This window comes from Balaenoptera borealis, assembly GCF_965194805.1.
Source record: "Balaenoptera borealis genome assembly, chromosome: 17".
Taxonomy (NCBI): Eukaryota; Metazoa; Chordata; class Mammalia; order Artiodactyla; family Balaenopteridae; genus Balaenoptera; species Balaenoptera borealis.
The window spans coordinates 9,127,420-9,154,712 of NC_138876.1; the positions used below are offsets into that span (position 1 = coordinate 9,127,420).

Below are 27,293 nucleotides of genomic sequence, written 5' to 3' on the forward strand. Positions count from 1 at the left end.
TGAATACGAAGTGCTTATCACAGTGACTGGCATACAGTTAGTGCCTAATAAATGGCAGCTACTATTTTGATGATGATGGGTATATATGCATGATACACAACAAACTATTTTGTATTTTTTCTTTTGATATATTGTTCTTAAATCCCTTATTTTTTAAAATGAATATCTGATGGTTATACAGCAAAAGGAAACTTTAATAACCGATTGATTATCCCATGAAGTATCACTGTATCTTCTGACTCTTTCTGCATTAAGGCAGGACACACATGCCATGGACTGGTTCTAAACTATCAAAATCTTTATAAATCAGAAAAACCTTATTTATACTGAGGGATTTCTGTGCAGTTATGTGACTAAGTATATGCTGAAATACTCAGAATTCTCCTAGTCAATGATAGGGAGGCATTAAGAAAGAGAATATATCATTTTCATGGGTGGGAGGAAATGGGAAGAGCAAACCACCTCTTAAAAAAAGTACCATAATTTTCATTAAAAATTGTTTAGAGTTAAAGGAATAGGGTAAAAGGAAATAACAAGGAGTGAAAATAAACTACAGCTATGGGGAACGTAGAGCAAAATAATAACTGAACTCACACCTATATAAAATATACAGGCCACTGGCTCCATTTTCTAGAAGGCAAATTGTATTAAGCTATTTTCCTAGAGGACAGGTGAGGGAAAGGGCAAGCCAAACTGACACTTGGATTTACCTTTGTACTTGTGCCTGGGTTTATGAGGTTTTTTGCCTGAAGGAAAGAGAGCTAAATCCAAGTTATAAGAATGAAATATTTTAAAAGTCGGTTTTAAAAATTCTTTTAAATTACAAAGCTCTACTCATGTTTTATTCTTAGCACTTTTAGTTCCCCAAGGAACTCATGAGGAATAGAATTTTCTATACTATGGAATTTAAAAGAAAATGCAAAAGCTTTCATTAACATCTCAGACTATTATAAACAACCATCATTGTAATAAATGTATACACTTTGGATCCACATTATAAAAAGATAGCTATTCCCAAAGACTGTGCTACTTCTAGTGATTAATCCAGAAAACTACCTAACTGAAATCAAATAGTTCTCTTATAGAACAGAGGTATCCCCAAAGGAAGAACTAGTTTTTCTACCAAATTTAATATTTATACAGTCATCAAATGAAAATGAAGGTGTAAGATAAAAATTCTTCAATTTTAGTTTTCAAAGTAAAAACTGAATGCAAGACACCATGCAGTTTTGTCTTGAAACAAAACAGAATTATCTCAGGCAATGAAAAGAAAGGAAGGAAATACATAATGCACAGAGCAAAACATATTCTTAACTTAAAAAGTTTGCAGATTTCTTTACATAGCCAATAGTCTGTACTCTTTCAAATGACAAAAATTACATAATTCATTAAGGTCAATAGTCACAAAAATCACTAAACAATTTTCACCAATTTCCCTAAGTTAAACACAATATTGCTTAAAGAGTAAAGATCTCATTTTGCTTTTTTGTTTAAAGGATAATATTATTCAGTATAATATCAATAAAATATAAAGTATAATAATAACAATAATCACTTGAGGATTCAATATGCTCATGATAAAATCATATACATGGTTTTAGAGATTTACTAAAGGTTTTCAAGAGCAAAATTTTAAAATAGAAGTAAATTCTCTTAAGCTAGTAAGTATACAAACATCATTAACTTTCTAACTGGGCTAACAGAAAAATTGCTGACACATAATCACTAGAGTAAGAGTTCTAATTACCTTCCTCTTACCTGTTACTTGTGGTACGTACGGTACTGACAATCTCTCAACACTATAGCCACTGCCACCTAGTGACTCTGCAATCTTGTTGGTCAGAAAGTACAAATTTTTGTCATGCTTCTCTAAAGATTTTGGAAGCCTGTCAAGTTGATCAAAAAAGAAGTCATTTAGTATTATTTAAATTACTGGGCAAAAATAAGTTAACATATAAACATTTTAGATCAAGGCCTAAATATAAATATAAATGCAACTTAAACTGTAATTAGTAATAGAAAAATCAGTGTATTTTAGGTGGCTAATTTGAGCTCTTTAAAAACATATGGTACGTGGACCCATATATGAAGCATTCTGCTGATTCTTTCCCCAGTAATGTCCCAACGGTGAAGCCAGCCTTACATGATTCCACTGGTATTCACACATTAACTGATGAAGAGGACTAAATTCAGCTTTAACTTTCATGCTAATTAAAAATCTACTGAGAGAAGAAAATAAAAATGAAGCTCACTGACTGTTAATGAAGAAGATATTAGCCAACTAAGTGATAGGAAGCACTTGGCTAAGACCTACGATTTCACTTTCCTTTCAAACTGCTTAATATTATCTTATGCGCATGCTTTCAATATTAAACTGGTTTTAGAGCCCAAAAGTTTGAATAAAGTATTTTTCATATATATTTTTTTGTTTGGACAGCAAGAAAAAAATTCAGGGTATAACACTGATTTTCCGTAATACATTCTTTCTCCTACAGCTTTATTAATATTGTTGTCAGTTATTGAGAGTCTTGAACAGGATATTGTATTCTCTTAAAGGAGTGTTCACTTATATATCAGAACATGCTATACTTAAGAGATATACCTCCATATTAAAAAAAGGTAAGATAAATTTTTTTCATCAAAGATTGATTCCATGTGTTCATGAGTCTACATTTATACTGTACAAGAACTTTTATAGCAAGAGAAACAAGTTAGATGAATTAAATGACAGAAACATAAAACAATGAATATTTTAAAACACCAGAAAATTATTCTAACAGTAGTTTACTCCTTTGTAATTATCACTGATTGGTTTCCCAAGTCAGTGCCCCTTCCTTAAAATGTAAAGAATTAACATACATGCACTTATCTCTGAAAATATGCTCTGGTAGAAAATAAGGGGCTTCCATAGTTCGGATTTCAATAACCTGAAAAATGTTCAAAAACAAAACAAAATAAAAATCAAAAACCTCACTCCTCAGGACCCTGCCACAAAAATTTGGAAAACTAAAAACACAGAAACAGAATCTAAACATTTATACAAAATATCGTCATTTTATTTTGGAATTTAAACTACATTTAGAGCCCAAAAGCAGAGTTCATTTTGTTTTCACATTTATTATTTTAAAAAGTCAGCAGGTAACAAAATCGTGATAGTAAAATAATACAGGTTGTTAAAAAAAAAAAAAAGAGAATACATTACATTTGATTAAACCTACTACAGAGGGATTAGAAGCTGTACTTTCTCAAACGCCCCATGTGGGAAATGCCTTCACAAGCACCAGGCCCTCGCTGTCCCCCCTCCTCTGCACCACCTTCTGCAGCACGTGCAGGTGGTCTCAGTGCTCTTGTGAGGTCTGGCTCCTCCACTCACCTGGGAGCCACTTAAAGGGGGACCCTGCTATCACAGCATTTGTATCTCTAATGGCAGATGTCAAATATTCACTCAAACATTTGTTTAATGAAGGAATGAGTTTTATTTATTAGAATGCTCTAAAAACCTACATTTTAGCAAGGACTGAGAGGTGTGCTTCCAATTTCATAAAAATGAGGTTCTCCCTGAAAGACGTTTTTAAAGAATAAAAACTACAGTGGACTTTTTCTGCCAGGTAAGTTAGGAGCTCTGAAATGTATATTAAATCATGCAAGTAACTATTTAATGAGTTACTGCTGAGAAAGCTAAATACAGTTGAATGACACAGGACAAATCTCTGAGAGGCATATTAATTATGCAACTTTTGAGATCTAACTCAAGTAGATTGGTTTAAAACAATAACAACAAAAACAGTATAATTAAAGAAATATTAGATACTATGATTCATAATGGTTTAAAAAGGAAAACAATTATATAAGAAATCACATGAAGTATTTTAGAAGAAAATCATATATTCTACTCAACCATTACACAGAAAAATTCTAATACAACAACAGGCATCAAAGAAAACATAACACTAGTCGTAGTTAGAGCTGTAGTGTCGATTTTGTCACTATTGAAAAAGTCATGCATACTTTTATAGCATTATCTTAATAATTTGGTACATAATCATCAAAATTAAAAATAATCATCACTGGAAGAAAATCCACCACTTTTGTATAAAAATCAAATTCGAGGGCTTTTCTAAATACATTACCTTGCTAACATGCTGGCAAAACGCAGGGACAGCTATCATCTGACTTACAAAGTTGAGGTATGCAGCAACCAGCGCCATGATTCCACAACGATGGAACATTGGCAAATTATCCTCATTGATAATTGCACTGTCCTTTAATAAAAAACCAAAAAACAAACACTGAAAGATCAAGGTCTTACGCTTCATTAGCATTTTCTCTATGATTATACTAAAAAACTGCAGGTAGTTCGGAATGCTAACAAAAAATGTCCCCTTATAAGAAGCTTTAAAAAAAAAAAATTCTAAAAAGAGAATAAATGCCCATTTATAAGAGACTTAAATCTCTCAATTCAAACAGTTCTTTAGGAAAGCCCTTCCTAAATGTGGGCGTGGGCAGAATATATATAAGATATATAAAAATAACTATATATATTCTCGTTGCAAACTGTCCTGTTATTGCGTAACACTTAAACTCCAATTAAACAACGACATATATGTAATCCTTATTATTTAACGACCATCTTCCCCGCTAGGATGGGCACAGGGACCATGTTGTCTTTTTCATCACAGTATTCCGGTGGCCTTGAACAACAGTTAGCACACAGTCAATACTTACGCAACATTTGTTAAAAGAATAAATGAATGGGATCGTAGCCTTGAGTATTTTAGATTTAAAACTGGACATCTCACTTAAAAAACTCATGTCCTTGGATAAAGGCAATAATATTTTAAAGATGGTGTCTAATTCATGAAAGAATCCTTTCTTCAATGAAAGGTTATGAAAACATACCTGTAAAGCAATGGCTAATCGAATGAGATCAATAACCACTTCTTCATTGGCCAATTCAATAGTTATAAGAGCAAGAGAAGTATAAAGTAGCTCATAGTTTTTCTGAACATTGTCTTCTTCTTTACAGCCCAAATATATGTGCCGATATAGTTGTTGCCCATTCTGAAAAGGGGAATGACAGAGGAAAAAGATACTTTTGCTTAAAATGTAGCAAGGCAGATTTTACATGCATATATAACCTCTTAAAAAGTAGCTATCTTATTACATAACTTAACATGGAAGAGATTTAGGCTGATAATCGGAGGGTCAAATTGTATTCCAATTATTAACGTCAATAACTACACCAATGTATGACTACAAACTAATATTGGAGTTGAGGACAAACTTAAATAAAAACAGCAAGTAAGAAATAGTTCCAGTGTAAACAATGAAAATGTTTTTAATACTAATTTGAAAAGACAAGCAAATTATAGACTGATTTGAGAAAAACTGAAATGAATGGCAGAATCATGGAAGCTTTGGCAATGATAAAGAACATTTGGCTGAGAGGAAATGGACTCAGGCTTTCCCGCCTTAGGGAACAACCTCCTGTGAGGTGAGGTAAGAGCTGTCCAGGGAAGAGCATCTCCAGGTTCTGCTACACTTTTGTCTGAAGTGACGATGGCACATCTATAAGCCCATCTGTAGATGGGAGAGGTTACAGACACACCCCAGGAGACCCACACACACTGCGAGAGGGTCCCCTCTAAACCAAACCAATCTAAATATGTTAATAAAGAATATAAAAGCCTTGCTGTCTAAAGCATTCCTGGGTATAGGTCTAACTGCCAAGTGAGAGCTAACAGAAATAAGAGAGTTTTTCCCATTTCAAGTTACTATGTGGTAATTAACTCAACGTGTTGCATTGGTTCTCAACACAAACTGTAAGCTACGATCACTGGGAAATGGAAGGACCACCATGCCTCCTCCCCACCAGTCACCACTGCCCACCCCTGATATGATTTAACCCGTCAGTGGCGAAGCCCAGGCATCGGTGTTTTTAAAGCATAAAGCTCCCCCGGTGATTGTAATGTGCAACCAGGGTAAGGCCTACTCATTCCCACGTGGAGGGGCCTGAGCTCAACACTCCAAGCTCAGTTTCTGTTTCTCAGAAGGTTCGTCTGCTTCCTCACTGGAGGAGAAAGAAGTGAGCAGCAGCAGCACAGTCTTTGCACGCCAGCCTGTCTTGAAAGATGCGCATTTTGCTCTGTTCTCTACTTAACGTGCACATGGACCCACCCAGGTGAGGGTCCTCCAGCTGCGCCAGGGACTGGTTAAGTCTGTTTAGGTCTGTGGTTCAGTATCAGCAAGTGGGGGGGTTTTGTGGCTACAGATACACAGCTATGTATGCTCTCCTAACAGATTCCTCTTTATTTCTGAAGCTGACATTTCGGTTTCCATCTTTCTGAACCCAGAGTTTGTCTCTCTCTCAAAAGATTCTATACTCTGGTGTATAACAGTCTATGTATTGGGCCCTCTCCGATCTTTTTCTTTGTCTTTTTTTTTTTTTTTTTAACATCTTTATTGGAGTATAATTGCTTTACAATGGTGTGTTAGTTTCTGCTTTATAACAAAGTGAATCAGTTATACATATTCATATTTCCCCATATCTCTTCCCTCTTGCATCTCCTTCCCTCCCACTCTACCTATCCCACCCCTCTAGGTGGTCACAAAGCACCAAGCTGATCTCTCCGTGCTATGCGGCTGCTTCCCACTAGCTATCTACTTTACGTTTGGTAGTGTATATATGTCCATGCCACTCTCTCACTTTGTCCCAGCTTACCTTTCTCCCTCCCCGTATCCTCAAGTTCATTCTCTAGTAGGTCTGTGTCTTTATTCCCTTCTTGCCCCTAGGTTCTTCATGACCTCCAATCCTATTCTTAAATCTGACATTTCTAAACGTCATTAACAACCATTAAAGGAGTGCTTACACACATGGGAGTTTAAACTTCGGGTTCCTTAGTAATTCAAGTTTATTTTTAAAAAATTACCTACTACATACCTACCATATTAGATAAAATTAAAATCTAACATTACGTATTATAATATTATAGTGCAAATAGACATAATGACTTCCAAAAGTGGTTTGGCATTGTTTAGTAAATTTGAAGAATGCATAACTTATTACTCAGCAATTTCTCTCCTACAGGCATCAGAGAAATGAGAGTTACATACAGCACAATACATGGACAAGAATGTTTATAGCCATACTGTTCATAACAAACCCAAACTGCAAACAATTCATATGTCCACCAACAGAATGGGTAACCTGTGGTATATTCATGTCATAAAATACTATAAAGCTACACATGTGAATGAATTTCACCAAAATAAAGCTAAATGAAAGCAAGAAAACATAAAAGAATATATAAGGTATGGTTCCTTTCACACAAAATACAAAAACTGATAAAACAACACTGTACTGTTCAGGGATATACAGATATACACTTAGGTGGCAAAATTGTAGGAAAAAAAAGCAAGGAATAATATTCATGAAAGCAAGAACAGTGATTACCTCTTGGGGAGAAGATGGAGTTGTAAACAAGATGGGCATGTGGGATGCTTTTAGCTGTACTGCTGTTCACTTAAAAGTAATTAAAATAATAATGCCTATATATTTTACATTTCATAATAAGAAGTACTTTTTTTCTACATAATCCTTAATTGATAAAACACTAACAAGAGCTCTTTTATGCAGTGACATTCTGCCAGGAATTTAGCTCTAGGAGAGTAGCCCTGGCAGGTGAGGAAACAGCTGTTTGGAACAGCTGAGTGGAAACAGCTGTTTTCTCTTATCTGAAAATACAGCTTCATTAGGATATTAGAGCTGAAAGGGCACCTCCCAATGTAATTTGTAAGGGCACCTTGCCCTGGGACAATTTTTCAAACTTAGATCCAATGTCTAAGATGTCCCTAAAACATTCAGATGGAGCAGTTTTAGGCTGGGTAGTCATCTGAGACACAGCTGCCTGGACATAATGCTTGCATGGAAAAGCCAAAGGTACTGTCCATTCTAAACTGCAAGCTTCTCTTAACCAAAGGGCAGTCCACAGTCCCCTGGCTATAGACCTCAATTTTTTTTCTTCAGGTCTTCACTGAAATTTCCATAAGTGGCTAGTTAAAGTTGCATATGAAAACCAAACAACATTTTTACTGATAAAATAAATGAGAAAGTAAATGAAAAAGGGTGTCCAATTGTAAAAATAAAATGATAAAGGAAAAATGTGAACAGATTGTTCCTAAAGAAAAATATACTAAAGAAACGGTTTATACTAATGGTAACAAATGCTTAGTCAGGTTAAGTTATTTTAAATTATGAAATGGAAGGAAAACTAATGCAGAGAACAGTTTAATGATTCAAAATTTAACAAGGAATAATAGTCTAACCTTTCAGTTAAACCATACCCTTTCAAATTGACTGGCTAGCAAAATTAAGCACAAAGGATTATTTCTATCATACTAGATAAAATAAAATCAATCCAGTCCCAAAGTTCAGGATTGCTTAATGTCATGATGTTAAAGTAAAAAACCCCCAAATTAACTATCAGTACATTTTAAAAATTCATTCTATCACTCGATTAAAAGTTCCTCAGTTATGGGGAATAATTTCTTTGATTAACTTGATGATATAAAATATCGAAAAAATAAAAGTTGGAAAGAGTTAATGCCTTTGACCTATTATTAACCACTTTTTTCATACACAATACAGTCAAACTTAAAGAATTCTTTTTATTCACATTAATTTAGGAACAGTGATTGTAAAATATTTTTCAAATGAAGTTTTTAAACTTTGAGGCCATTAACTTGAAACACAGCAATCGATATTAATGGATAAGGACAAAAAAATAAAAGATGGTGACAGGAAGAAAGCGGGGTCTGACAAAGAGCCAAAGATGATCAGGGATTATAGATATCTGTACCTATCTTCCTATAGGTCTGTTGTTCTCTGCACCTCTAAAGATCCAGGCTCACCAAAACTGTGATTTATCCACCAAAACTGTGATTATACTGAGGTCAGTTAGCACACATGGCATGTTTACTGTTGTATCTCTCAATGTTGAGCTCAGCGTCTGGCAATACTAGGTGCTCAAGCTTTGGATGAAGAATAACTGCACAGAAAGTTTATCTGATATACTAAATAACTTTAGATGCCATAATTTTCTAAATACAGCCATTTGCCAATACGCCTACAAAATTTAAGTGATCATAATGAAAATCTAGCTAAATACTAGTTACACAGGCAGAGATCCTGCCTACCTGACCTTTATACCCCAAATAATGCACAGAATAATGCCTAATACACAATAAATACTCATTATATGTATTTAATCAATGATGATAAGTACTTTCAAAAACTTGAAGTTGTCTATTAAAGACCCATTAAAAGCGAAATCAGTACGTGTGTTTGGGGTGGGGAGGAGAGCAGGGCAGAAATTACAGAGAGACATTTTACTTAAAGAAATTTGGAACTATCACAGCAGACGGACAACCCAAAGTTTAAACGCAGGCCAGAGGAGACGCCATCAGGACGGTTGTGGCAATGTGGGGAGTTGAAGATGGCTTCAGATTTTCAACTCCAAACTGCTATGGCTTCATTTTAAGGTTATCGATCAATATAAAACTACCTAACAATTCAAATGGCTATAACTTAAGTCATGCATTCTTTTTCAGAAGATAATCTTACCTTTTTCATGAAACTTGTGTCTTGTCTACAAATTTTTTCTCTTTTTATTTTTAGGTCAGCCACATCTGGTATTATTCTAGAGACAATCAATGCATCATTTTTAATGAACAGCACATTTAGTTATAATATCATATCTTATATGATGAATCAGCTATACTTAGGAGTCTGAACTATTTAACATTCATTTCAATGAGCATTTTAAATAAGCCTATATGTAATGATACTACTGAATTACCAAGTTTAATCAAGTAGAATTGCATAAAGTAATCTTGACTTCTAATGTCATTCCTAAGTTTAAAGCAAAACCAAAATAAAATTTATGTAACTAGTGATTACTAGTAGATGAGATCTCTGAAAGTACATTAAAAGACCTTCAACACTATCGTAAAACATATTAATAATTAAATTGTCACAATACCAATTAAATAAAATTCTGGATTAATAAAACCTGAAAATCCTAGATTAAAAAAATTACAATACTTAGAAATCTGAAAACATTACCATTAAGCCTATTTTCAAATAGCACATTACCTGATCCCTCGAAGCTTTGCCCTATTGTCATGGCGATCCATGAGATTATGCATTACTTCCAAAACTAACTGTCTCAGTTCATAGTCTTCCATGAGGGATGGTGATAACAAAGGATCCAGAAAAGACCCCGGCAGTGCAGTAACTATTGTCTTTGCTTTGTATCCAGAGGTTACCTGATTATAGGGAGGAAAAACAAAGAAACAAACAAAAAAACCTTTGCCATGAGTCCTTCTTTGGTAAAACTCTCAAGCTGTTTTATAAGAACCATAAGCTTAGAGAAAACAGCAAGTATGGACACAAGCTTGAAGGAAAAACTAAAAGGAAATTTGTGAGATGCTGAGGATTTTACTGAATTTACAAAAACATCATTCATAGAGTTAATAAAATTAATAATAGCACACATTTACCATATGCCAGGCATGAATCTAAGCACTATATGTGTATTAACTTCACCCTTACCGTATTCCTATGAGGCTAGGCATTAGTGTACCCCCATTTTGTAAAAGAAAACTGAGGCTCAGAGAGACTAAGAATATATGGAACAGGTAGTCAGTCCTAAATGGATATAAGGACACTAGGCAGCAAATAACACAGGTAAGACCTGAAAATGTTAAAATGGCAAATAATTCTTTTATTTTAAATTAAGTAATTTAGGTTAATAGGAAAGCATTTTCATTTTGGAAAGCTGTACTTTATTCTTTATTTGATGTGACATTTCTGAGTGTATCCCTATGTCTAAAGTTGGAGCTTTTAATTAGCATATACTTTAATGCTATTAAATAGTTTAACCATACCACATAGAAATTCATTCAGTTGACTATGTAGTACAATTAGGATTAGAGACAAAGTTATTTACTCAGGGAATTTATTTAATAAAAAGGCTTAGGACCAAATGAAATTTCATGTGGGTAATCTCTATTTATATTCAGGATTACTAGCATATATAGAACATCTAACATTTACATTTGGGCACTCATTATAGGATAAAAGTGATTCTATAAGTGAGCAGAAATTGGTGGGACAATTACTACCCACCTAGAAAAATTAAAAATATATCCGTATCTTATACCACATACAAAAATAAACCTCAGATCAAAGTTCTACATGTGGAAAGCTGAATTTTAAACCTTTTGTAAGAAGATATAAACAAATGTGTTTATATCATCAGAGTAGGCAAGGAGCTCTTAAACAAGATCCAAATAAAAAAGCAAAGATCACAGAGGAAAGGACTGACAAATCGGGCTCTAGCTGGGCCCAGGCATCTTCATCTATAAAATGGCAATGCTTCCTGCCCTCGGTATATTTCATCATTATGAAGATCAAATAAGACGACAGGAGAAGTGAGGAATAAACAATAAAAGTAAAATTTTAAAGAATGAAAAGCATAATATTCAAGTATATAAACCACAGAAAAAAAACTTACCGTAAATACTATCTTATAATACAAGAAAAAGAAACTGATAATGTGAAGCTATTCTTTTAACCTCTTTAATAATTTAGGGTTAAGTGTGTTCTTCACCTGTCTTAAATTCCTTACCATAAGTAAAGATCTCAGCAACATTATCTGAATCCGCCTGGTTCCCAAATCCCTAAAATATACAAAATAGTGGTATTATCTTATTAATAGTAATTAACTTCATTTCCTTACATTATTATTTATTGATTTAAAAACTCTATTCATATTAGCTATATAGATTTTATTTTCATACTAGCTAAAGTCAAGGCTCACTTTATACTCTAAAGTAAATTTCACATGAATTAAAGGGTTATTTGCTAAAAAAAAATCAAATTTGAACAAAAAAAATTAAAAAGCTATTGGCTCTCAAAGGAAACAGACCTCTGCACGTAATGACATGAAAAGTCAGTTGTATGAATACACAACAAAAAAACCTCAATTAAAAGATACTATAAATTGGAGAATAGATCTATTGCAAATATAATTGACAAACATAACATCTATTTAACATATATTAATAAGCAGGTAAGAATGTGCCTAAATAATTCTTATATAAATAGTTCTTCAAAAAAGAATTAACAAATGAAGAAAGGGTTCTCTAATTAATGGCCAAATAAATATAAGTCAAATAAGACTATCATTTCCTTATTAAATTAGCAACACACAAACATATTTACAAACTAAAGCTTTAGCATGTTGTAAAATCAAAGCAAATCTATAAAATGAGGGGAGGGGGCCAAGACATACGATCTTTAAAATAACTTTCAGTTCTAGAATTCTAGAAGTAAGTCAACATTCCTTCCACAGTGACAAACTTGAAACTTTACCCTAAATAATCTACATATATAGAAAATGCCCAGGCTGAATAGACCTTCCACCTAGCCAATATAAGAAAATTTGAGAATTTATGATATACTGAAAACTGATTCTAAAAGCATGCAATGTTTTTTTGGTTTTGTTTTGTTTTTTAATTTTTATTGGGAGTATGGTTGCTTTACAATGTTGTGTTAGCCTCCACTGCACAACAAAATGAATCAGCCATACATATACAGATATCCCCTCCCTTTTGGACCTCCCTCCCATTTAGGTTACCACAGGGCATTAGGTAGAGTTCCCTGTGCTATACAGTATGTTCCCATCAGTTGCCTATTTTATACACAGTATCAATAATGTGTATGTGTCAACCCCAGTCTCCCAATTCCTCCCACCCAAGCATGCAATGTTGATTCAACTGCTTAGCAATCTAGTGCCATAACAACACCACAGGACTTTTATTACTGAGTAAAAAGACAAAACATGTTATAGATTTAAGATAAAATTTAATATAAGATTAAGTTCAACTTTACAGTTTGAGAACACAGAACAACTGCATACACATACCCTAGTTGACTGATATCCAAAGTATGGGTGGATGTTCCAAAGACGGGTACTTTCCCCATAATGAACATCATGATTTCTGACCTCTGATAATCTGGTAGGTTACTTCCAAAAAATCCTATAAAAATATTAAGATAAATTTAAGATAAATTTTGCAAATGGAAAAGTTTATTTTTCCATATAATAAAGAATCATAATATATTTTTAACCACAGCTTTCAAAATGTGGTAAAATAATGTCTTTGAGCTACATGTAAGTCTAAAGATATTATAATTTCTTTGGTGAAAATCATTTAATGATGTACATTATAAGATGTGTTTAATGGACTAATACTTAGATTAAGATAAATGTTTGAAAGTCTTTTGCATACAGTTAACAGTGGCAAATCATCAATTTGAATTGACTGGAGTTTTAGAAAAAGGAAAAAAAAAAACTTTTGGTAGTATTTCTGATGAAATCCTTGTTCCCATTTTGTAAGCCTAAATTCCTGTTCTAGTAAGAAAGTCAATAATTAGGCCACTACTTTGGCTTCCCCAGGATGGTTGAAATGTTCTAGAATGTCATTATAATGAGCCAGGTTTACAGTCTAACACTGTGGGTTAATTCAATATTAATTCAATATACATAATTCAACTTATTTACTTATTTGTCATTTTTCTCAAGGAACTCTTGGGTATTGTGCATATTTTGAATTTATCTGTTATAGCTTTGGAGAGTTTACTTCCTGGTCACAGAAGACTTAGGACACTTAATAATCACTTACTCAAACTTTTAACCCTGTTGTTTCTTTGAAAGATCAGAACAGGTATTAAAACCTGGCTATTTTTGATCATTTCTTAAAATGCAACACAATCATTACAGAAACCTACATTTTTAATATTTCTTTAAGAGTAAATTAGTTTTTCAACTTAAACTCTTCAGCCTGTATTACTGGAGTTAATAATCTCTTTCTATAAATTCAAATTGTTCTATTTATCATTTTGATTAGATCTAGGGGTAAAACTCATTTCTCTTTATAACATACTCTAGGAATCAAAAATCTCATGATCTTAACATTATTCAGTCAGCATAAAGTATATTATTCTACCTAACACTTGAGCACATATTTATGGGGTAAGAAGCTACTTTGTATTTGTATCCTTACAGCAACAAATAATAGTACCTTATGAATGCAGGTACTATTATTTGTGTCAGTTTCCTCTTGTGGAAACTAGGATAAGAGAGGTTAGGAATTCACACAAGAAATTACACAGCTAACATTAAGACCTGAGGTGAGATCTATTCATCTCCAAAGCCTATGTATGTTATTATTACTCTCTGCTTCCTCTCTATAAGGTATTTTCAACTTTCCAAGAACCCAATTAGGTATGTTCCTAATCACTGTAAAAAACTGGATACTGGTTTTCTGTTCCAAGCAAGTTGGTCATTAACCACAAAGGCAGAAATTTTCCAACAAGTCAACTGTGAGGACAGCCAGAAAGTTAACTCATTCTCTATTCCCATTGTTTGTATTTGAACTGCTGAATAGAAGTGCTAATGAGCCTCCCCAAAAGAGGAGAGCATTATTTTAAAAGAAAGAGCTTGGCCAACGGCCTCCTATCCTCAAGTGCAAAAGCTACAGCAGCCCTGTTCTGTGTCCCACCAGTATTCATGTGATCTGATAAATAAAGAATACTGAGAACTTCTGAAAGAAAATATTGAGGAAAGCAGAAGTGTGATTTAAATAAAAGTCTTATTCACTGTGCCACATGTTTTAATTTTCACGTTATTCTGAATGTGTTATGTCACAGAAATATTGCTTGTCTGTGGTATATACATTTTATAACAACATACTTGAGAAACAATAAATTAAACACTCTAGAGTAAAACAGTAACACTGAATTAACTAGAAGTCACTAAAGCAATTTAAATTAATTCTCTGAAAACAAGACTAGCTGATTTGATACACCATCTTAAAATATCACAGACACCCTGGGCCTTTGCCCTAATGAGGACAATTTCTATGCACATGATGAGATTGTGATTAGGTGAAACAGAGGTACTACCCCCAAGCAGATCAACCAAAGGCATCCACAAGGTAGGAGTCACGTGCATCAAGAAGCCCAAGTATACGGCCTGGTGTAAGTTCAATATGTTCAATAAAAAGGTGCTGACTGTGGATGCGTGATGCATGTATGCATATCCATAAAACTTTAGAAATAAACAAAGGAAAACTCTGTATTAAATATGCCAAAGGACTATTATAAACAAGTGGCCCATAGGTAGGATATTACTCAAATAAAAGGCATAAACTGAGCTCCAGAATAAATTTATATGACTCTATTATTAGTAGAAACTATTAGTAACCACTAGAAATTAGGTACTAAACCCCAAGAATACAACTCAATTTGGAAATTATCCTAGAAATCACAGTTACATTAAAATATGATCTGGACTCTAAAGAAAATATTGGAAGAGGAGGGTTAAGGTAGGAAGAGTTTGATTGCTTTAATTTGTATTTATATACAGTCTGATCATTTAATTTCCCAAAAAATTCCCCATGGCTTTCTTTTTTTTTTTTTTTTTTAAGTAAGCTCTTTACCCTTTTACCCTTTGTGTGTGTGAGGGGAGGGGGAAGCATATGATATTAAAGCCTAAGTATCAGTACCCAGATCCTGGTCTCTAGTGCCTCTCCCCACTAAAAGGAACCACAGCTCCTTAGAGAAATGACTGATTCTAGGATTGGGGCAGGAAGTATAAAATGAACCTAAGGCTGTGCTTAAAAGAAATGTGGGGGGATATTACAAAGATACAGAAAATAGGGGCTCCACTGGCCAAATCTGGGACAGTTTGACCACCAAAATAATAATAATAATTTAAAAAGTACAGAATAAATTATGAAGATAAAAATATAAATCCATGAGCTCATACCACTGTATTTAAATAGATAAACACATGTATTCCTACATACATAAGTAGGGAGAAAAAGGGGCTCTTGCTTACAATGAACACTGAGTGCCAAGTGAGAGTGCCAAGTTGATAACCATCATTTTGTAACCATCACGGTAAAGACTGGTTCAGGTAAGAATTCTGAATGGTTGCTACATCTAGGGGGTAGTTTGGATGGAGAGCAGAGTATCTGCACGGCCTAAAAGTATCTTCTCAGAGACTGCTTATTATTTGCAAGGGGAAAAATGGAAACTGTGCAGCAGAGGAATAGAACAATACTTTGTGTGATCAAAACTAACATCACCAGCGAGAAGTAGGTGTACACTGTGTACCTCCGAATGTGATAATCTGAGAAGAACACTATCACTTACGTAGTATCCAGCCAGGAACCCATAACCTGAATTTAATCATGAGGAAAGAGCAGACAAACCCACGTGAGGATATTTTTTTTTTTAAGTGAGGGGTCAGGGGGACCTATAGTCTTAAAAAATGCCCATATCATAAAAGAGAAATGTTCCAATCTAAAGGAACCAAAGAAACATCACAACTAAATGCAACTAAATGATCCTAGACTGGATCCTGGACCTAAGGAGAAACATGCTATAAAGGACATTATCAGGTCAAATGACAAAACTGAAATATGAAAGTTTGACTAAAGTACTGTATCAAAGTTAAATATACTGATTTGATAACTGTACTCTGGTTATGTAAGAGTACTCTGGTTTATTCTTTGGAAAAATAATCTGTAGTCAAGAGCCATGCACTTACCATCCAGTGGTTAGGAAAAAATGTAGATGTGTATATGTATGTATCTATGTCTCTCTATATGTATATATTTATATATGTGCTTATGTGTGTGTATCTATATATACACACATATACACACACACAGAGAGAAACAGAGAAAGGGATGGAGAAAGGCAGACAGAGAGAGAAAGGAAACGATAAAGTAAATGACATAAAATATTAATAGATGAATCTGGGTGAAGGGTATATACAGTGTTCTTTGTCATAGTCTTATGTTTGTTTATTTTCCAAACAGAAAGTTTTTTTAAACGTCTAAGCTATCATTCACCTTTGACTAATGTCCCGTAAGAGACAAGTACCTTCCGTGAGGGCTTTCTGAATCACTGTTTCCCAGAATAATTTGAAAAGTGGAATGTACTCACCTATTGTTTGGATGATAGCATTCTGCACAATCTTCTCATCACTGTCTTTGGAACTTGTGCTTAAGTTGCCACTGCTTATAGATCCTCCCTGTAAATCATTTGCTTCAAATTCAACACTGAGACGCAGATGCTTCAATAGGGTGTTAAAGACTTCCAGCACTGCGGGACCTGCAAATGAACCCTGATGTGAGCAGATACATTTTTCCGGCAACGAACACTCAAAACCAATCCTCGTATTTCTCAACAGAGATTTCTGCATATTTTCTAAGTACTTGGAAATACTTCATAATTTATGAACTAACTAGCACATTAAAAAAGTAAATGAGAAATACCTAAATAAGAAAGTCTCCTAGCTATTCCAACAAACATTTACTGGGCATCTCTGAGCAACTCACTGTTTGAATCCTTGGTACAAACCACACAAAATGTGTATATTCATATAAAGATTACCAAAAACTTTCCATCTATCTAATCTTGTCTACTCAGAATAATGTGTACAGTATTGGGATAAACTGACTGTTGGGTCAGAATCCACAGAACTATAATATAGCTCACTGTGGCCTAAGAAATTTGTTTGGCATCTTTTGAGGCTGAAGAAGAAAGAATTTTGCCTCAATTATTAGACAGAAACTAGCCAATTTATCACATTCAGGTAAACTAAATATGCTCTCTGTTTTTAGTACTATAAATACTCTGCCTGTGTTTCTGGCACTGCATCTATCACGCTATACTTTAATCAGTGTTTTTATTTCTGCCTCCTACTCTAGATTCCAACTTTCTCCAGGACAGACAGCCACGTTCAAATGCTTCTTTGAATGTACGGAACCTAAAACATAGCAACCTCACACATAATAGATATTAGCAGGTGAGACGATTCAGTCAATGCATCATCTGTGTTTCACTTCATATTTCAAGTTAACTCTTCAATTAAATAACCTGCTTCCATCTCTTTGAGATAAGTTATGAGTAATGACAAGTCCATATCCAAAATGCCCACTCTCATTTGACACTGAGTGAATATTAGAATACTTCAGCAGCTAATATATAGTTCCACTTTCATTTTGAAGCAAAGAAACCATAACTAGATTTTCCTCCTAACTTCAGTAATTTTATTAGGGACCCTTCCATTCTTCTAATCACATGTGAATGAAAAAGCATGATGTCTGACCTGTCCCATCTCCTTGTTACCCCTCTCTCTAGTCAGTCACTTATCAAATCCTGCTGGCTTTACGTTCCCATTCCTACTGCTGCCATCAAGGTCAAGTTCTTTCTCTGTGCCTCCAATGGTGACAACCACCTGCGACTTCCAATGTGCCCTACGCTCTGCAGCCAGATGAACTGCCCTGTAACACGCCTCTGATGAAGAGCACAGTAAATCTCTAACTAGTGTCAGTCCACTGTAGAATGACACCCGTGACCTGGCCACGACTGGAACTTGAAGCCTCTTCTCGGGCTTCCCCCACACTACCACCACACGTCCTAGTCAAACGGGCTACGTAATACTTTCCTCCTGCTGATCCATTTTCCCTCCCTTCTCTGGACCCTGGTTTTCTTATGATATGTGATCAAATTCTGCCTTGTATTACAGTTATTAGGTAAAGTCATCTAACTCCAAGTAAACCATAACTTTCTTGTATATGTACCCTCCCAATGTTTAGCATATAACTGGTATTCAAAAATCTTTACTGGGAAAAAGGAGGAAGGGAAGAAGAGAATGATTTGGAGGGAAATGTTTAACTGTACACTAAGGAAGTCTGACAACAGTCATGTGAACCTAACATTTCAAGAGAAATTAGCACATTTAAAAACATTGCAAATATTTTCAACAAGTTTTCCACACATTGCTATTCCTACTGAAAAAAAAAAACATTCTGAAAATGATTAATGAATTTTTTTTGGGGGGGGGGGTGCTGGCACTCACCTATGGAACCTTTTGCAGCAATGGCAACGGCCTCCAACAGAACCTGAATAATACCTGCTCGAACTCGTGGAGAATCTTTTTTACGAGCATCAAGGTGTCCTAGAATCTCCTGGATCACATGGTGAGAATACTGAGCCTAAAAGAACAAAATAGTGTAAAAGTATATGAACAATTACATGCATCCTGGCAGAATTCTTAAGAACGATAAACCATGTGACATTTAATGGAACAATAGGTAGCCATTAGAAACCATTCTTTTTAAGAATAAATAGGGATACCGGAAAATATTTACGATATCCTGAGTGAAAAAAAGCCAGTTGTAAAATACTACGTTAAATAAAATTCTGTTTCTTAGTATATAAGACTAGAATTATATGTGCCTACATATTAACACTGGTCATCTCTGAGAGGGAGATTTATGAAAAATTTTTACTCTCTTTGTACTTCTCTGTAATTCCACAAAGAATATTTATACACTCTTATAACTTGATAATAGGACAAAATGTTGTTAAAAAATAAGACAGATTATGACATTTATAGTACTTCTCTCTTACCCAACCAGATACATACTATTTCTTATCATGGACATCTAACAATGCTAAACAGTTAAAACTCTCATCTAATCAAGAGCCACTACCAAAATTGAAGTCTTAACAATGTGTACCTGATGAAATTTCCTGATCAGGGCCAGCTAGTTTAATGTTTTATGGACAGAGGTTGAAATATTACCTAAGAATGATTCCTATATCAATTTTATAGTAAATGGCAATTAAAACAATCAAATCTATCAGAAGTTTTGATTGTATCAGGATAGTCTTATTAAACAGAAACTCCCATTCTGGTGGGTACTACCATGTAATTTTTGATTAATGGACTTCAAAAAACATATGGTGCACTTAAAGCTCCTTCTAAAGCAATGCTGTGGACCAGAAGTCATTTCTCAGAAATTTAATCAACAAATATTTATTGATTCCTTCAGTTTCTTCAACTTTGTAATTTACTTTACTTTTTGTAAAAAACAATTTCATCTAGTAACTAAATCTGAATGAGGAGGGCAAATGAAGAAATACAAGGCTACTGAAGACCAGGGGAACAGCCTTAATTATGTCCACAGATTGCCAGATCAACTTCTCACCTACTAAACTAAAATTAAATTAAAAGATCTTAAAAGTTCTCATCCAAGGGGGAAACAAAATGTGTAACTATGTGAGGTGATGGATCTTGAGAAAACTTATTAAGGTAATCATTTTGCAATGCTGTATGCCTTAATCTTATATAATGTTATATGTCAATTATAATCTCAATAAAACTGGGAAAAAATTTTTTTAAATTATCCTTCCACATCCAAACCAGCTTTATAATAACTACCATGCATTGAAAACCTACATTATGCTAGGCATGCTATAGTAACCTAAACTTAATGTTTAATTTAGACCAAAAGTTCTAGAACAGAATGACCAGAATTTGAATCCTTACGTTCTACCTGTGTACCCTTGAGTGAGGTGTCTGACCTCTCTAAAGGTCAGTTTTCTGATCTGTAAAATGGGGATAATAACAATATCTACTTCATAAAATAAGGAGGATTAATGAGATGAAGCATATACATAAGGTTATTAGCATATTCAGAGGTATAGCCAGCACTTGATAAATGGTACCTTCTATTTTAATATAAAAATGAACAATTCAATGAATTCATTAAAATTTCCTTTTCAGAAATGAGGAAATTGAAGCTCAGAGAGGCTAAATGATTTGCCCAAGTTCTATGCAACTAGTAAACAGCACATCTAGGATGCAAATCCTGGTATGACCTATACTAAAAGCTGTACTGCTTCTTACTACCTTATCTCCTTTAAATTAATGATGACTTTTTAGGGCATTAAAAATGTAGATAGTGTTAAAAAATAAAGACCTAAAATCCTACTTGAATTAAGAGCTAACTGGGTCTGTTCAAGTTTTGAGGAAAACCAAGGCTGTCTCTGCAGTAGATAAGAGTGCCTCATCAAGTGCCTCAATCTATAAAGACTACACTATTGCACAGTAAATATCCAATAAATGTATCAGCTATATGATGCTGTAATAAATATCAATTCTAATACCAGTTTATCATAAAATATAAATGCTCAATAATGTATTTAATAAATGCACAATAAAGATTGTCATCATAAAATTATTTAGTTCTTTTTAATTAGATATTTTTTCATCCTGGCAAATAAGAATATACGCGGTAAATAAAAATAAATGAGACAAAGAACTAAATTAAGAACACGTCTTATCTCCTACATTGTTCTCTATCTCTGTCTGAGGACATGCTTATCGACACAGAACTAAAATTACTTATATATAAATATAACAGTTAACCAATCCTTACCTGAATGGAATACATTATAATTTTAAAGCAGTGAACTGCAAATTCATTGGGATCCCATAGTCTGTGATGATCTAAATGCCTGTAAATTAACAGTAAGAAAAGTACTTTAAGAATTCCTTATTTTTATTATACTTTCTCCTCTAGAACCCTCAACAATATGCAAAGCCTACCAATCAAAAGAATATTATCTAAAAGAAAGTCAATGTTTCCATTTCCAGAACAACTGCCAGATCCTTTCATAAAACAGTAACAATAAAAGACTAGAATATTTATATATACACACACATATACATACATATACATATATATATGATTTTTCAATACCAACATGAGCTGGCAAGAAAGAAAAGTCCCTCAGTCCAGACTCCACAAGAAAGTGAGAATCTGGAGAGGTAAGTATACACTGAAGCCAGCAGTTGTCTTAGGCACATCTTCAGATCTCTGGTAGCTGATAGCTAGTGGTTTAAAGGGTTGTATACACAGGAGACTGGAGACAAAGTTTAGGGTCCACCCAGGAAAGGTGGCTATCAGATCAGAAATACATGCATCAATTCAAGCCGTAAAAGACGACACCTTCAGTGAATCTGGGGGAATGTTCTATGTTGTAGAAGACTGTCAAGAAGCTTGTCTGCGTTGGCCTTGGCTCTGAGAAGAATCACGAAAATGAAAGTCTCTCTGAAGAATTCAACCATACACCTAGCACCCAGGCTCTCGCCTTGGCTGACAGAATTCACAAGTATCCATGTGGCTCAAAATAACGGAAGATAAGAATGTAGTTCAAAGTGGTGCCTGGACAACACTGCATCTATGCCTTCAGCAGAAGCAAGATAAAGCCTCTTATGGAGTACACACCATTAATGCAAGCCTCAAAGGATTCTCACAAATAAAGTTACAATGAATATGAGCTCAAAATTAAAATTCACAGAACACACAAGGTAAAAAGCCACTATGAATGTCAATTATCAATCAAGTTTTTAAGGACTAGGACAGTTTTATTCATGTATATATTCCCCCCAAATACCTGGTACCTTACTTGCAGAGGGCATTTAATATTTAATCAACTAATTAACTAAATAGCTAATATATAATTAACTATTTAATTAACATTTAATTAGATTAATTAACACATGATCAGGAGGTAAGTCCACTAAGTTCTACATAGAAAAGAATATGGCCCACTTCCAAGTTACTCAAGTAATCAAGTATAGTCAATTCGGTAGTTTCTTTCTTTTAGACTAGCTCTCTAGATTTTTAAGGCCTTATAGATTACCTCTCGGTTAACAAGAGGATTAAGATAAAAACTGGAATTCTGATATTAAATCAGCATGTCTCGAAAAAATAAATCTGCCTTTAGTTATATTTGACATAATTTGATTAGTTCTTAGTAGCATTTTCATAAGCCCACAGAGTCTTTAAACGGTAAATCTCAACTTTTTGGGGGTGGCAGTAGTCGGGGGTGGGGTGGAGGGAATCCTTTTGAAAACACTATGATTCTCTGACGCTTAATTTTGCGGTTTATAGATTCTTGTAACTAAAGCTCAACTTCGAACCCAAATATCTGCCCTAAATAAAGAATTCTGTATATTACATTTCGACTACTTTATATATGCTATAAAGACATTATTATAGTCAGGAAGGGGAAAGGACAAGGCAAATGATTAACAAAAGAAAGACTAGCAAAAGTGTCCAGAAATTACACAGAATGTTATATAAATCTATCATCTGACAATTGAGTTAGAACTCAGAGGCTTTACAAGGCTTGAGAGATAATGTCTATGTGGAGAAACTCAAAGCTCACAAATGTATTCTGCTTGGAAGGCAGCATATAAGTACCAACAAGGTATTTAATATTCCTGCTCTGCTCAGTCACTCGGTATAAGATAAAACTTACTCAGAGAAGAGAATGCGACCTAAGGCAGTCCAGCCACGGCAAAAAGAAAGCCAAGAAACAGAAGCCAGGGAATATGAGGAACTGACCAGAAGTTAATAAAACAAGATACATCATACTTGGACATTCATTTGTTTTAATATTTTACTGGATATATACATTTCAAGGTGTGAATAAAAACTCTAGTGAAATGATGCACATGACTGTATTTCCTATTTAAGGGCGAAAATCCAGTGAAGTGGTTGAACAAGTGCTCAAAGGGATGTTATGTTGTCTGCCTCAATCCTGTACCCTTCCCACATTGCTACACTAGCTCTATTAATAACTCACTCACCCAGGTAAGAGTATTTGTCCTCTGTAAGTAAATTAAAACAGAATGAATATAGCACAGTCACAAGTAACCAGGAAAACACCAACTACTTACGCAAAAACTGGTCTCACAGCATTATTCATATTCCCAAAAGTTGCTCGGCCCAGCAGTTCTCTGAAGCAGTTTTCAGCCAGCACGGCGGGATTCTCCTCTTTGTCAGCTGCTGAAGGAGAAGGAGGAGGGCCTATGCGACTGAAAAATAAAGACAAACAAATGAATGCAAGGACTCTGACACTAGTTCTGACAGTTAAACAGAACAGATTTTTACTTCTCGGAAATATTAGAATGACATTTTCTTTTTATCCCAAAATAACTTTAGAGCTTAATTCTACTTAATGAACTCAACACCTTGAAGCTAATCACATAATCTTTCAAAACTGGAGAGCTAAATTCACTTGTATAACTTGTTTCTAACTAATAGAATATCTTTTCTAAAGGCAAAATACTCAGTAGTTGCTGTTTTGTTAACTTCCTACAACTTCGCTACATTTATAGCAAAATCCTAGTAAGAACAAGGTGCCCAAAGATCACCCAGTTTAACTGTAAGTGAGCAAAAATTGAAAGCTAATTAGAACATTTGTATAAGTAGATGTCTTCAATAGACACTATTTGTTCATATTTTAAAACGTTATTTTAGACTAATGTGTTCATGTGCAATAATAATTTCAAAAAAGCATTTATCTGTAGCATTGGGATAAAACCATGAGAGAACACAACTTCTTAAAATTTGGCAACCAATGGTAACAGCATTCCTGTATCCTATTTATGCTAATCCTGTACCTCAAGAGCCATAATTATGGGGAGTCAATTCTCAACTAGCCAGGTACCTTTAGAAGAATAAGTATTTTAGACAGAAAAACTAACCTCAGCTACACTGCCAAGAACAGGAAAAATACAGAAGGTGTTAAAATATATCATTTCACATTTTAGGTTTCCAAAGCTGGAGACAATCACATCTAAGGAATCTAGCATAAATACTTGCTGTAATTGCCATAAATTTTGATAAACATATAAGCGCTTGTGGAGTTACCAGTTTCACCTTTTCACTTCTAGACCACTTTTATTTTGATATTGCACATACAATCATCAAAATTACAAATTAAGTTAAAATTTTAGAACTACAGAATTAAATATCTTTTAAATTTGATTTGGATTTCCCTCTTTAAACTGCAAGAATCAGGGAGATCAGCATAATAAGCCAAACTGGAGAATACTGGTTCTAAAACTTGGTTGCATAGTACTTCTGTGTAAGGCAACAGAAAGTTGGGAGGAAAGCATGCTTACGGCATTTGGAAAAAGAGAATAAAGTACAGAATTCTAAGTTCAACAGGTTACTGGGGTGGGTGGGTGGGGGGAGAAATCAGCATACACCCCAAAACAATATTCCATGCCAAAATACCTTAGAAGAATAAATAAGACATAAATAGTCTAGTATTTCTGTTGAAAAATATATATACAATGAATAGTAGCTGCTATTATTATTATTATTTTGATTAGTACTAACTCCCTATGAAAAAGCATGCTGGATCTCTAAAGAATAACAGAAGTTCAGTTTATAATCTCTGTTTCTTACACTTGCAGCTTTAAGTAGTATTAATTCAAACAGCAATGTGGATGCCCAATAATAAGCAGAAAGTAAAGTGAAAATTTATTCTAGAAGAAATAAAAGCTTAAGTGTCTGAGTCAGAATCTGTCTGCTCAGTCTAAATTTGACGACTGAAGCTGACATTTTTTCAGAGAGGATACATATTTAAACTTGCTCAAGTTTATGAGACTACTATATACATAATACTAAAGACAAACGTTCTTACCCTAGCAAGTGAGCACACATACACACGTATTAAAGTAACACAGCCCCAGCCCTAACATCTTTAGTCAATACCTGTCAACCTCTTCTATCTTTTGCATGTTAAACAGCAGGGATGGAACAATTTTATCCATATGCTGGGGTTCCCAAATGGTAGCCCGAAGTTCATCATTAACTGTTTTGCGAACCACACCTTGAATACCTCTGATTCCAGCAATTCGGATTCTGTAAAAAAGAAAAAAAACTGAGTCATGAAAAAAAGCTATTTAAACAAGTCTGCTTACTTAGCTAAGAGAATGGATGTCAAATAAATAGTTATCTCAAGACAATAAAAATTACATACAATAAGTCTAAGAAATAAAAATCTCAAAAATCTAAGATGGACAGAGATATGGCAGTTCCAAAAGAGGCTTACTTTTTTTTTTTTAATAAATAAATATTTATTTATTTATTTTTGGCTGCGTTGGGTCTTCGTTGCTACATGTGGGCTTTCTCTAGTTGTGGCGAGTGGGGGCTACTCTTTGTTGCAGTGCGAGGGCTTCTCATTGCGGTGGCTTCTCTTGTTGTGGAGCACATGCCCTAGGTGCGTGGGCTTCAGTAGTTGTGGCGCACGGGCTTAGCTGCTCCACAGCATGTGGGATCTTCCCGGACCAGGGCTCAAACCCGTGTCCCCTGCATTGGCAGGTGGATTCTTAACCACTGTGCCACCAGGGAAGCCCGAGGCTTACTTTTAATACCACCTTTTTACAATCAGCATTTAAAGTTAAAAAAGACTGTAAAATATAGACATATTTAGTCTGTATCAGTTTTCAATAAAAAATAATTTAATCAAAGGAATTAGGTTCTCCTACATCCTCTGACATAAATTGTACCAATGTTTTCTTCGGTCACTCTCCCAAGGCAATAGAAACAAAACCAAAAATAAATAAATGGGACCTAATCAAACTTATAAGCTTTTGCACAGCAAAGGAAACCATAAACAAAACAAAAAGACAACCTACGGACTGGGAGAAAATATCTGCAAATGATGCAACTAACAAGGGCTTAATTTCCAAAATATTCGAACAGCTCATACAACTCAATAATGAAAAAGCAACCCAATCAAAAAATGGGCAGAAGACCTAAATAGACATTTCTCCAAAGAAGACATACAGATGGCCAATAGGCACATGAAAAGATGTTCATCATTGCTAATTATTAGAGAGATGCAAATCAAAACTACAATGAGGAACCACCTCACACCGGTCAGAATGGCCATCATTAAAAAGTCTACAAATAACAAATGGTGGAGAGGGAGTGGAGAAAAGAGAACCCTCCTACGCTGTTGGTGGGAATGTAAATTGGTGCATCCACTATGGAAAACAGTATAAATACAGCTGCCATATAATCCAGCAATCCCACTTCTGGGCATGTGTCTGGAGAAGACTATAATTTGAAAAGATATATGCACCCTAATGTTCAATGCAGCACTATTTACAATAGCCAAGACATGGAAACAGCCTAAATGTCCATTGACAGATGAATGGATAAAGAAGATGTGGTATATACATACCATGGAATATTACTCAGCCATACAAAAGCATGAAGTAATAGCATTTGCAGCAACATGGACGGACCTAGAGATTATCATACTAAGTGAACTAAGTCAGAAAGAGAAAGACAAATACCATATGATATCACTTATATGTAGAATCTAAAATATGACACAAATGAACTTATCTACGAAACAGAAACAGACTCACAGATATAGAGAACAGACTTGTGGTTGCCAAGCGGGGTGGGGAGGGATGGATTGGGAGTTTGGGATTAACAGATGCAAACTATTATATATAGAATGGATAAACAATGTGCTACTG

At 34.5% G+C, this 27,293-nt stretch overlaps 1 protein-coding gene across 3 annotated transcripts in view; it reads right to left on the minus strand.

The window, feature by feature from the left end:
* Positions 1-27,293, minus strand: part of EFR3A (EFR3 homolog A) — an 89,128-nt gene that overhangs the window by 21,188 nt on the left and 40,647 nt on the right. For all 3 annotated transcript variants that reach the window (XM_082363769.1, XM_082363768.1, XM_082363770.1), the window contains 13 exons: positions 25,513-25,662; positions 23,685-23,822; positions 21,373-21,451; positions 19,005-19,140; positions 17,084-17,251; positions 12,990-13,104; positions 11,691-11,742; positions 10,154-10,326; positions 9,623-9,698; positions 4,900-5,061; positions 4,131-4,262; positions 2,860-2,927; positions 1,759-1,886 (listed from right to left, as the gene is read on the minus strand). In XM_082363769.1, the coding sequence (XP_082219895.1) occupies positions 1,759-1,886; positions 2,860-2,927; positions 4,131-4,262; positions 4,900-5,061; positions 9,623-9,698; positions 10,154-10,326; positions 11,691-11,742; positions 12,990-13,104; positions 17,084-17,251; positions 19,005-19,140; positions 21,373-21,451; positions 23,685-23,822; positions 25,513-25,662 (1,577 nt within the window). The remainder of the gene's footprint in view (positions 1-1,758; positions 1,887-2,859; positions 2,928-4,130; positions 4,263-4,899; positions 5,062-9,622; positions 9,699-10,153; positions 10,327-11,690; positions 11,743-12,989; positions 13,105-17,083; positions 17,252-19,004; positions 19,141-21,372; positions 21,452-23,684; positions 23,823-25,512; positions 25,663-27,293) is intronic.